At 47.3% G+C, this 12,408-nt stretch overlaps 1 protein-coding gene across 2 annotated transcripts in view; it reads right to left on the reverse strand.

The window, feature by feature from the left end:
• Positions 1-12,408, reverse strand: part of TMCO4 (transmembrane and coiled-coil domains 4) — a 117,744-nt gene that overhangs the window by 69,727 nt on the left and 35,609 nt on the right. For both annotated transcript variants that reach the window (XM_064363378.1, XM_021668308.2), the window contains one exon: positions 5,631-5,763. In XM_064363378.1, coding sequence (XP_064219448.1) covers positions 5,631-5,763 — 133 coding nt within the window. The remainder of the gene's footprint in view (positions 1-5,630; positions 5,764-12,408) is intronic.

Consider the following 12,408-nt stretch of genomic DNA (forward strand, 5'->3'; position numbering starts at 1 on the left):
ACAAATTACTTGTCATATCTGAGTTTCCTCAACCAACAAATGGGGATAACAATAGTACTGAATTGCCAGGGGTATTGTGAGGGCTAAATGAGACAGAGGCACTGAGACATAGTGACTAGCATCCTGTATATTTAATATGTTTATTGCTATTATCACTCTTTTCATTATTATTGTAATAATTCCCTCCTAAACACAGTCTAGGGATATACTTTGACCCTTAATTGCCTTGACCCATAATTGATAACTCTTAATTCAGTTCAAAGTGGAAGGCTGGAGATTACTGATTTTCAGCAGAGTTTAAGGCCGAAGAAAAAATTCAAGTTGCTGACGATATACGATGAGAATGTGCAACTAGGCAAGCAGCGTGGCACTGAGTCAGCAGCATCTTGATTCGACAAACGCGGCCTGGAAATAGTCTGGACATTTGGGGAAGAGGTGTTTGAGCTCAGCTCTGCCATGAACTTGCTGGGTCATCTAATTTTTCTGAGTCTTGATTTTTCTCGCTTAGGAAACATAAATATCAAATGACCCATGGATGGATGATGAGATGGCACCACTGCAGTGGCCGATGCCATGTATTAATAGAAAAATATAACCATGACTGCTTGCCTCCCTCTCCTCTTCCCTCCTTGCCCACCTGGCTGTCTTCAGGACACTGTCGCCTCTCCCCAGTGTGACACTCACACCCTCTGTGTCCTGACCCCTGTCTCCCTCTCTAGCTTCAATTCTCATCAATCCCTCACTTACACATCACCCTTGGGAAATACTGAGCTGCCTCCAGCCACCTTCTGGCTCCTGGCCATCAAGGACCTTCCCACCTTCCTGTGACAAGTTCAACATTACTCAACCTTCAGGAGTCAGCTGAGGTGGGACACATCCTCCAGGAAGACTGTCCAAAACCCCAAGGTTGCTGAGATGCCCCGATTCTGGGCCCTCTGACCCTCTGTGCCACATTGTCGTGGAATTCTACACCAGTGATTTTCAGAGGGTGGGCCTCAGAATCACCAGGGGGTACCTGTTAAAAACACAGCTTCCTGGAGCAGAATCTCTGGGTGTAAGGACGAAGATTCTATATCGGTAACAAGCTCTTCCTCCAGGGATTCTGCTGTAACTCAAGTTTGAAATTTGCTAAGTTCTCAGAGCACAGACCAAGCCATTTCCAATTCCTCACCCTCAGCAGCTGGCCCCGGGCTTGGAAACTAGAGGGCACTCAGGAAATCTTTCTTGTAAAGAGCCTAATTATTCCAACGGGATAGAAGGTGACCACCTTGCTCCGGTGATATACTCCCCAACTCACTGTCTAAATCTCTGAAAATCAGAGAGGTACAGAATGGACATGTTAGCTACCTAAGAATACGTAGGCTGGGCATGGTAGCTCATGCCTGTAATCCTAGCACTTTGGGAGGCTGAGGTGGGAGGATCCCTTGAGCCTAGGAGTTTCAGACCAGCCTGGGCAATAGGACGAAATCCTGTCCCTACAAAAATAAAAAAATTAGCCGGGCATGGTGGTGCACACCTGTAGTCCACACTACTTGGAAGGTTGAAGTGGGAGGATCGCTTGAGCCCGTGAGGTTGAGGCTTCAGTGAGTGTGATCATGCCACTGCACTCCAGTCTGGGTGACAGAGCAAGACTCTGTCTCCCCATCTCCCCCCAGAAAAGTTTATAAACATTTGTGGATTGGAAAAGAAGATATTTTCCCTAAAGTTACTTGGCTAAGGCCCTCTCCTAATGTTCAGTTGAATGGCCAATCTATTTCCCTGATAATTTCAGTATTTGCACATTTTAAATAATTGTTTTGTACATAAAATAGCTTTCCCAGGCATCATTCATTATTGCAGCACTTCACTCTTGCAATTACTTCAATTGTCTGAATCTCAACACTGAAAGCAAAAGGGAGATGTTTGCACTGAGTCACATTTACAATGCTTCCTTCCTTTTCCTTGGAAGTGAAAACTCAGAGAACACTAAATCTGAATGACAGCCTTGCTCTCATCACTGACTGCCCGCTGATTAGACACGATGGCACCCCACACTGTAGTACAATCACGGTCATGCTGAAAAGGCAGAAGCCAAGCTGAGTTGCCATTTCCATGTCAGCTGCCCAAAGACAAAGGCTGAAATCACATACAGATTTGGGCCAAATCTCAGGCTGAAGCCAGATACCTCCTGAAGAGCAAGACGCCCGCATTGCCCATCTCATAGATCCACAGATCAGTCTTACTCTCTGCCATCTTATCTCCCATGAAAGGGTGTTTCCTGTCCTTATCTTCACCATCACCTTCTGTTTTTAAATCACTTTTTCATGTTGACAGATGGAGAGAGCTTATCGCTGAGAGGTCTATAGACACTTTACTAGTAAAAGCCTGAATGACCCCATAAAATAAGTATCTTTCCTGTTTTCTTCAGAATTAAGGAGGAACCCTGCCGCTGTCAGCCAGGCCTTGAAGGACACAGTGAGGGCCATTCAGAGTGGACATGGTGGTTGAATCAGATGCTGCTGGCCAGCTGTGTGACCTTGGCTGAGTTATGCCACCTCTCTGACTTTATTTCTTTATGTGTGAAACACATAGGGGGCTGCTATGAGGATCGAATGAGACTGCCTTTTGCGTCTGCATCTAGTAGGCATTCAAGAAAAATCTGATGCTGCCAACGTTTTTATGATATGAGTGGTATCTTTTTTTATTTTTAATTTTCATTTTAATTATTTTGAGACAGAGTTTCATTCTTGTTGCCCAGGCTGGAGTACAATGGTGTGATCTTGGCTCACTGTAACCTCCGCCTCCTGGGTTCAAGCGATTCTCCTGCCTCAGCCTCAGCACCTGCCATCATGCCCAGCTAATTTTTGTATTTTTAGTAGAGACGGGGTTTGGTCAGGTTGGTCTGGAACTCCTGACCTCAGGTGATCCACCTGCCTCGGCCTCCCAAAGTGCTGGGATTACAGGTGTGAGCCACCACGCCGGGCCTATGTGAGCAGTATCAACTCCAGCAGCTCATTAGCTCATAAGTGCTGAGAATCTATTATGTGCCAAGCACGGGTCCCAGGTTTGATATGTGTTAAGTAATTTAATCCTCTCAACAACTCTATGATGGCGATACCACCATTATCCTCATGTGAGACATAAAGCAATGAGGGACAGAGAGAAGTGAAGTCTCTAAACAAGTGAGAGAAGCCGGGTGGCCTTAGGGCTCAGACAGGGAGCCAGGAGCAGAGGGGAGGTACGTGATACTCTAGACCCCAGCTGCAGTCGCCTTGGTGTGCCCAGTGACGAGCTCACCTCCCAGAAACACAAAACCTTACAGTTAAAAGAAATCTACATAGCATTCAATCCCCTAATTGTTTATGTAAAAAAAAGTAAATGGGTGCTGGTGTCCAGGGAGGGAAAGCCATGTGCCCAAGGCCACACAGAAAGTTGGTAGCAGAACCAAACTGAGAGCCAGGTCTCCTGGCTGAACAGTTGCTATGTCTTCCCTGGGTCACAGATCCTTGCAGAGACCACAGAATCCAAGAGGTCTCCAAAAACAATTAACAATAATGTGTTAATTAACATAAACAATTACATTTGTGAAGCCTTTTTCTGGGGAAAGGGTCTATACATGGACTATAATAGGGCCTATAATCATCTATAAAAGGGTCTATAATGACACGATTAGAACAGTACTGTTAGCAACAGCAAATAATATTTATGGACTAGTTACTCTGTCCCAGGAAACACTTTACATATATATGAACTCATTTGGGCCCCTCAAGAACCCCGTGAGGAGGGTGCTACTCTTATCCCCATTTTGCAGATGAGGAAATTGAAGCTCAGAGAAGTTAAATAATGGCCAAGCTCGTGTGGCTGGTAAGTGGTAGAACTGGCCTGTGTTAGACCTTCTGGTTTATATCTTCCCTGACCTGGCATGACTGGTATTATCAGAACAAATTGCTCCGGGTGATATGTTTCTCTCTGATAATAAGATTTCCAAATAATAACTGAGAGGTTCCTTAATTTCAAGGCATCTAAGATCTGATAAATTTCTGACATATCCAAAGAAACTAAGAAGCCCTCGTGATTATGGTAATTGGCATGGATCCAGGTATTTCTATACTGATACAACTCTGGGAGTCAAAGCTCGTACATTTACAGCTTATTTCAACAAACCAAGTTTCCTCCTTTCTCAAAGAAATAACCCTTTCCTTTGCTCCACAAACTCTAGCATGAGGGTGACTCTGGGTCTCAATTTGCTTTAGGATTAAGTTTCCAGGTGGGTTGAACTGGTATAACCTGGCTGGTCAAAGAACACCACAGCAGCTGAAAACAAAGCCCAGAGCTGGGAGACGTGCCTGCTACCAGGAATCTATGATTAGGCTGTGACTGAAATTGATTTATTGCTCTGGGATTAGATCCTGTGTAAGGTGTTCTGCAAAGAGCTGAGATCTGGCCAAGTTACCAGGATTATTTCCTTCTACACACTCTTGACCATATAGAGACAGCAAAGCAACTCTACAACTGATGGCTCCGGGACATGCTGGGGAAGGAGAGGACTCGTGTTTACCGAGCACTTGCTGTGTGCCAGCCCTGGGCTATGCATTTTACAATGTGCGGACATTCATTCTCCCCAGTGATCCTGGGAGGGCACTATCCTTATTCCTATTTCACAGATAAGAACGTTGTAGCTTAGAAAAGCAAGGCCACCCACCCAATGTCAAACAGTGGACGGGTGTCAGAGACAGAAATTGAATCCAGGTAAATTGTGCCCATGGACCAGGTGTTACAAGAGCCTGAGGTGGAACAGGGTGTCAGGGCCCCAGGGTTAGTCACAGATTCAAGGCCCTTAGCAATCATTCATTTCCTTTTTTTTTTGAGATGGAGTCTCGATCAGTCGCCCAACCTGGAGTGCAGTGGCGTGATCTCGGCTCACTGCAACCACAGTCTCCCAGGTTCAAGTGATTGTCCCAAGTAGTTGTGATTACAGGCACCTGCCATCATGCCCAGTTAATTTTTGTATTTTAGTAGAGATGGGGTTTCATCATGTCGGCCAGGCTGGTCTTGAACTCCTGACCTCAGGTGATCCGCCTGCCTCGGTCTCCCAAAGTGCTAGGATTACAGGCACGAACCACTGCACCTGGCCATCTTTCTTTTTTTTTGAGATGGAGTCTCACTCTGTCACCCATACCGTTTTGCAGTGGCACAATCTTGGTTCACTGCAACATCCGCCTCCCAGGCTCAAGCGATTCTCCTGCCTCAGCCTCCCAAGTAGCTGGGACAACAGGTGCACACTACCATGCTTGGCTAATTTTTGTATTTTTAGTAGAGTTGGGGTTTCATCATGTTGGCCAGGCTGGTCTCAAACTCCTGACCTCAAATGATCCACCCGCCTTGGCCTCCCAAAGTTCTGGGGTTACAGGCGTAAGCCACCGTGCCCGGTCCATTTCATCTTTTCCTCTTGCAAATGAGGTCAGAGGCCCAGAGAGGGCAAGTAGCTGGCTAAGGCCACATAGTGAGTCAGGGCTACAGCTGTGACTCTGTCCACAGTTCCTCCCACCTCACTGCACCATCTCTTAAAAGGAGAAGGGGACTCTGTTATCTGCAAAGTGCACTTAAGTGGAAATCCTTGGATACTGATGGGTGTTGCGGGACTTTCTTACTCAGATTCCTCCTCTTTGATTTCCTTCAGGCTCTCCAGGAATGTCTCTTCAAGGACATCCAGCTCCTCCAAAGGCGCCTGGAGCAGGGTGGTCATGTGGCAAACGAGGACACGGGCCCGGGCATCATAGTGCCCTCGAAAGACAGAAACAACACCAGGAAAGAATCAGTATAGGTTTCTTTTTTTTTCGTTTTTTTTTTTTTTTGAGATGGAGTTTTGCTCTTGTTGCCCAGGCTGGAGTGCAACAGCGCGATCTCGGCTCACTGCAACCTCCACCTCCTGGGTTCAAGCGATTCTCCTGCCTCAGCATCCCATGTAGCTGGGATTACAGGCATGTGCTACCACACCTGGCTAATTTTGTATTTTTAGTAGAGATCGGGTTTCACCATGTTGGTTAGGCTGGTCTCAAACTCCTGACGTCACATGATCCACCTGCCCTGGCCTCCCAAAGTGTTGGGACTACAGGCGTGAGCCACCACACTCAGCCCAGTTTAGGTTTTAAGCACAGTGATGTCAGCAGTGTAACTGATAAAACTCCAACACTGGAAACATCCTAAATGCACAAACCCATTGGAGCCAGTCAATGAAAAAAATGACACAGCTGCCTGGACAAAATATTACACAACTATTAAAATATTCAGCAAAAGGTGGGGCTGGGTGCGGTGGCTCACGCCTGTAATCCCAGCACTGTGGGAGGCCGAGGTGGGCAGATCATAAGGTCAAGAGATCGAGATCATTCTGGCTAACACAGTGAAACCCCGTTTCTACTAAAAAAATACAAAAATTAGCTGGGCGTGCTGGCGTGCACCTGTAGTCCCAGCTACTTGGGAGGCTGAGGCAGGAGAACTGCTTGAACCTGGGAGGCGGAGTTTGCAGTGAGCCAGGATCGTGCCACTGCACACCAGCCTGGCGCCTGGTGACAGAGCGAGACTCTGTCTCCAAAAAAAAGAAAAAAGGAAGGTGGTATGTCTCATCAGTCAAATGAGCAAAGATCAGTTTTTAAAATTTCACAGCTGTGAAGGAGATGATAAAAAATGGGAGCTCAAAGACACTGCTGGTGGAAGTGTGCACTGGTGTAAACTTTCCAGAGGGCAACTGGATAATATGTATCCAAAACTTAAAAAAAATACTCCCCTTTGCCCCAGGAATCCCATTTCTGGAATTCTAATCTTAAAAAAACAACCATAAATGTAGATGATATTAAGTAAATAAAGGCACTACTGCTGTATTTATAATATGAAACTGGAAACAACTTGGAGATTTCCAACATCAGGAAATTAGTTAAATAAACTAACCACACCCATCCAGCTGAAAATCATGGGGCCATAAAAAATGATTCCCAAGGAAAGTATGTAATAACTTTCAAAAATAAATTCTTAGCCAGAAGACTTTATGGCCAGGAGAATTTATGGCTAAGTTGTGGTGTGTGCCTATAATCCCAGCTATTTGGGAAGCTGAGGCGGGAGGATCGCTTGAGCCCAGAAGCTCAAGACTAGCCTGGGCAACATAGCAAGACCCCATCTCAATAATAATAATAAGAAAAAAGAGGCAGTTCTGTTTGGATATTACACATAAAGAAAAAAGGGAAAATAAATGCTTACACAACGAAACAATTTTTTTAATGGATAGAAGATTGACTTGATATGTCACAGGGTCCCAACTAAGAAACAAAACGAAAAACAAATACTGCACAGGAAAAAAAAGTGAGGGGAGGCCAGGCGTGGTGGCTCACACCTGTAATCCCAGCACTCTGGGATCCTGAGGCGGGTGGATCACTTGAAGCCAGGAGATCCAGACCAGTCTGGCCAACATGGTGAAACTCCATCTCTACTAAAAATATAAAAATCAGCTGGGCATGGTGGTGGGTGCCTGTAATTCCAGCAATTTGGGAGGCTGAGGCATGAGTCACCACACCCGGCTGGCAATTCAAATTTAGTATCCTACAGTTCTGAAGGCCAGACATTCTAAAATCACAGTGTTAGCAAGGAGGGAATCTGTTTTCTTGCTTTTCCCAGCCTGCCTTCCTTGGCTTGTGGCCCCTCCCTCCAATCACTCCGACCTCTGCTCCCATGGTCACATCTCCTGCTCTGACTTAGATCCTCCTGTCTCCCTCTTACAAAGACCCTGTGATTGCATTGGGACTATCTGGAAAGTCCAAGATTGTCTCCCCATCCCAAGACGCTTAAAGTAATCACACCTGCAGAGTCCCTCTTTCCATGTAGGGTAACATATGCATAGGTGCCAGGGATTAGGGTGTGAACATCTTTGGGGGCCATTATTCTATCACTTAACCCTTGACCTGGCTCCACCTCCTCTCTGAACCCTCTCTGCATTGCTCCTTTCTTTGGGGGGGGTCTGTGGTCATGTACACAGGCCTCTCTCTCAGTATCTTCCCCTTTTGACTGTATTCATCGTATCTTACTTGACTGTAAGCTTAGTCATCTATTTTTCCAACCCCTGTATCTCCCTGGGACGTGGCACTTAGTAAGAACTCAAAAAATGTTTACACAATGAATGAACCAATGAATAAACTCTTCTGATTTTTAGGTCAAATTATTTGTGACTCAAGTACTATGACAGGCTTCCCAATTGAATCTTTTTGACACAGAAAGTCGCAAGGACCTGGCATTTAGCTACTCCGTGCCCACCTGCCCTGTGTGCCCTGGCCCTGTGAAGACATGAGTTATCTAAAACTCTAATTCCCCAGTCCAGCTGCCTATCAGCATGACCTGAGAAGCTTGCCAAAAATAGGGTTTCCTGAGTTCTGGTAGAGGGGAACCTCCTTTCCCTGGCCTCATGTTTCCACGTGAGAAGCTATTCAACAACATGCAGCCCCTGAAGTCTTGAAGTTTGAGGTTTCAGCTTCTGCAAAGTAAATCAGTTCCTACCCTGACCCAGGGTCACCAGAGTGAAACATGGTCTCTCGGGGCTGCCCTGCTGTCTCCTGGGATGAGGAGCTGTCTATGTGCTGGGGACAGATACCACATGCTGTGTCTTGGGGTTATTAGGTTCAGTAAACTTCCATGGAAAAAAAGGAGCTCCTTGCTTCCCCATAGGAGCAAAGACTATTTCGCCCAGGTGATAATAGGGTTGTAGAAACCAAGCTTTGGCTGCAGTGATTAATTGGGGGCAATTAAAATTAATTGCTAATACATACTCCATTGGTCAAGGCTTCGGTGATTCATCTCCTAGCGCACAGGCTGCTGGGTGTATGTGTGATTAGCATTCCTGTGGCAATCTCAGGCACGGGTCTTGGTGGTATCTCAGCCTTGTGTAAAGGTCATTTCAAAGACTTAGTGGCTGGGATGCTGCTGGTCTTGGAGCCAGGGTTTGTATTTTAAGGCGTCTTCCTTCTGGAGGCTCTAGGAGCAAATCTCCTCTTTTAGAAGGCAGTAGGGAGGGGGCACAAGTCCTGGGCTACCCAGGATATTGGCATTCTCTGGCCTAGGCTCTACTGCCAACTTGCCAGGGGGTCAACTTGCTCCTTGAGATCCTGTCCCAATAAAAGGTGCCCCATAGGCCAGGCGTAGTGGCTCACGCCTGTAATTCCAGCACTTTGGGAGGCCGAGGTGGGTGGATCACTTGAGGTCAGGAGTTCAAGACCAGCATGGCCAGCATGGTGAACCCTTTCTGTACTACAAAATACAAAAATCAGCCGGGTGTGGTGGCGCACATTTGTATTCCCAGTTATTTGGAAGGTGGAGGCAGGAGAATTGCTTGAACCTGGGAGGCAGAGGTTGCAGTGAGCCAAGATCACATCACTGCACTCCAGTCTGGGCAAGAGAAGGAGACTTCATCTCAAAAAAAAAAAAAAAAAAAAAAGTGCCCCATCCACCCTGGGGCTGAGACCATAAGCCTGGGCAGTGTTCTTAGTTCTTGTTTCCCTGTCCCAACATCCAACCCACCAGCTGATGCTGACAGCTGCACCTCCAAGACACATCCTGGGTCTGACCACTTAACTCTATCTCCACGGCCACGGCCACAACCATCACTCTCCAGCCACAGCTGCCTCACCGCTCTCTCATCTTTCACTCTTGCCTCTACACTCCATTTGCTAAACAGCAGCCACTGAGCTTCTTTAAAGTCACCAATCCGATTGTGTCCTCTTCCTGGCTTAGAGCTCACTGACACCTCCCCAGTGCACTCAGAATAAAGTCCACATTTCTTTCCATGGTCTGTAAGACTGCACATTATCTAGCCCCTTCCTGCCACCCTCTCCTACCTCATCTTCTACCCGTCCCTGCTTCAGGCAAGAAGCCAAGCTCAGGGCTGCCTCAGGGCCTTTGCACTTGCTGTTCTCGTTATCTGGGAAGCTTCTCCCCCCAGATCTCTGCTCAGCTGCCCTTTCCCATCACTCAGGTCTCCAATATCACCTCCTTAGAGAAGCCAGTGGCTCCTGAATTAGAATAGCTCAGCCCCTCAGTCACCCCATTACCCCATTTCCCTGTATAGGTTTATTGTCTGGCTCTCCCCATTGGAATGCCTGTCCCACAAGGGCAGGGACCTTTGCCTTGTTCCTTGGTGTTCTCCCAGGGCCTGAGACGATGCCTGGAAGTTAGTAGGTGCACAGTTAAGATGTGTTGAATCATTAGCTGACTGAAGATCTCCCTTTCCTGCCAGGGTTCTGTGCGGTGTCCACCTGCCCCCGGCACACAGACCTTTCCCTGCCTCCCACCTCCACCGGAGACTCCCTCTCCCTCTCTGGTACCCTCTGAGTCCTGCTCCTCCAGGGGGCTAGGGGAGAGTAGATTATCAGGTTAATGCCTCTCTCCTCCCCTCAGTGGGGTCTTCTCTTACAGTGGTGAATTATCCTTAAATGTCATTGTCTTTTTTTTTTTTTTTAAAGAATGGAGGTTTTGCTATGTTGCACAGGCTGGCCTCAAGCTCCTAGCCTCAAGCAGTCCTCTCGCCTTGGCCTCCCAAGTAGCTGGGACTATAGGCTCATGCCACAAATGTCAGAGGCTTTACAATGCCTGGAACTGAGTGATGAGCATAACTTCTAGATATCTAGATATCTAGAAGTTATGCTCATCACTCAGTTCCTTCTGCAAATGTCACCTTCTTGGAGAAGCCCTCCCTGACAGTCAACTGCTTCCTAATCTCTTATTATGAGTTATTTCTTCTAATCTTTTTTTTTTTTTGAGACAGGGTCTCACTGTCACCCAGGCTGGAATGCAGTGGCACAATCTTGGCTCACTGCAGCCTCAACCTCCTGAGCTCAAGTGATCCTCCACCTCAGCCTCCTGAGTAGCTGGGACTACAGGCATGTGCTTCCATGCTCAGATAATTTATATATATACGTCCAGCGATCCACCCACCTTTGCCTATCAAAGTGCATGGTGGGATTACAGGCATGAGCCACCATACCCAGCCATTTCTTCTTATCACCATTTAAAACAACTCTATATATTTTCGTATTTCCCTACTTGTTTGTCACCTCTTTTTCTAGAATATAAAATACAAGCTCCAAATCCATTGTGCATCCCTAGCTCCTCAGCCCATGCCAAAAACAAAGCAGAGCTTCAATCATCTTTGTATGCAAGAAGAATGGAGTATTTGTGGAAATGAATGAATGACTCAGCGGGCGGACCTCCACTGGGGGAGATCCAAATGGCGGGACAGTTCTGCTGGATGAAATGTGTATCCCCTTTTGGCAGAAACATCCTATGATCAATAATCCTATTAATCTGGAAGCGTCATTTACCGACTACTCATCTGGATCAGATTCTGCACTACCCTCTCTGTACGTATTGGCTTATTGAATCCTTATGACCCTCTGAAGTGGCAGGTACTTTAGAAACTCCATGTTCTCAAAGAGGAAAGTGAGGTGCAGAGCGCTTAGGCCGCTGCCCCAGGTTCACCCAGCCAGTGAGTAGCAAAGCGGCAGCCTGGCTGCAGAGGCTGAACACCTGACTGCCTCCCCTTTCCCACACCGTGATGTGGGAAGCAGGGGCATAAGCTAACAGAACACTGTCTTCCAGCCACACACCTCTCTCCCAAGCCCACCCATGCTTCCAGCCTGTGTTCCTTCCTCCTGGCCTCCTTGTAAGTTTGGATCAGCCTGTGATCTCCCTCAGACCATGAGAGTGGGTGCTGCGAGATCGCCCCAGCTTCTCCTGAGAGCTGCGTGGATTCCAGTCCGGTGCCCAGGCCCGGGCTTTTGGACTCTACTAGAAGGACCAAAGGGGCTGGTCTCCTGAGGTCCTTTCCAGCTCTGAGGGTCAGCCTCAGGGTACCTGTTCCTCCTCACAAGGAGAGACCTTCAGAAGTCCAAGGTTGAACGGACTTGAAACAGCCCAACAGCAACAGGGCCATGTGGAGACTTGAGATTCACAGTGGGACAGTAGTTCTTAGCGTTTGGGGAACATAAAGGTCTCAGGGAGCTTGTGGAATTTCAGCGTCCTCAGTCCCACATGCAGGAGGTCTGGGGTGGGGCTTAGGAATCTGTACTTTTAACAACACTCCTGCTCCCAGTGATTCTGAAACAGGTGATTCCTGCCCCAAGAAACAGAGCAGTGGACTCCCCTCCTGCAAATGAGCTCTTCCCAGTCTGAGATGGTCTGGATGTGCTCATGCCTGTAGGCACAGCATGATGCTTCTCCTGCCACCTCTTCAGGGGAGGGAACCCAGCATCCTGAGCAGCAGGCCTCATGGAAGGAGCTTGCATTTGTGATTTCGAATCCTCCCAATGGTCCTAGGAGGTTGTCACTAGGATGCCACATTTTGCACATGAGGAAAGAATAGGTAATAAGAAACGTTCTCAAAGTCACACAGTTTAG

The sequence above is a fragment of the Aotus nancymaae genome, unplaced genomic scaffold (assembly GCF_030222135.1).
Source record: "Aotus nancymaae isolate 86718 unplaced genomic scaffold, 86718_ANA_hifiasm-v0.15.2.pri h1tg000053l, whole genome shotgun sequence".
NCBI classification, from domain to species: Eukaryota; Metazoa; Chordata; class Mammalia; order Primates; family Aotidae; genus Aotus; species Aotus nancymaae.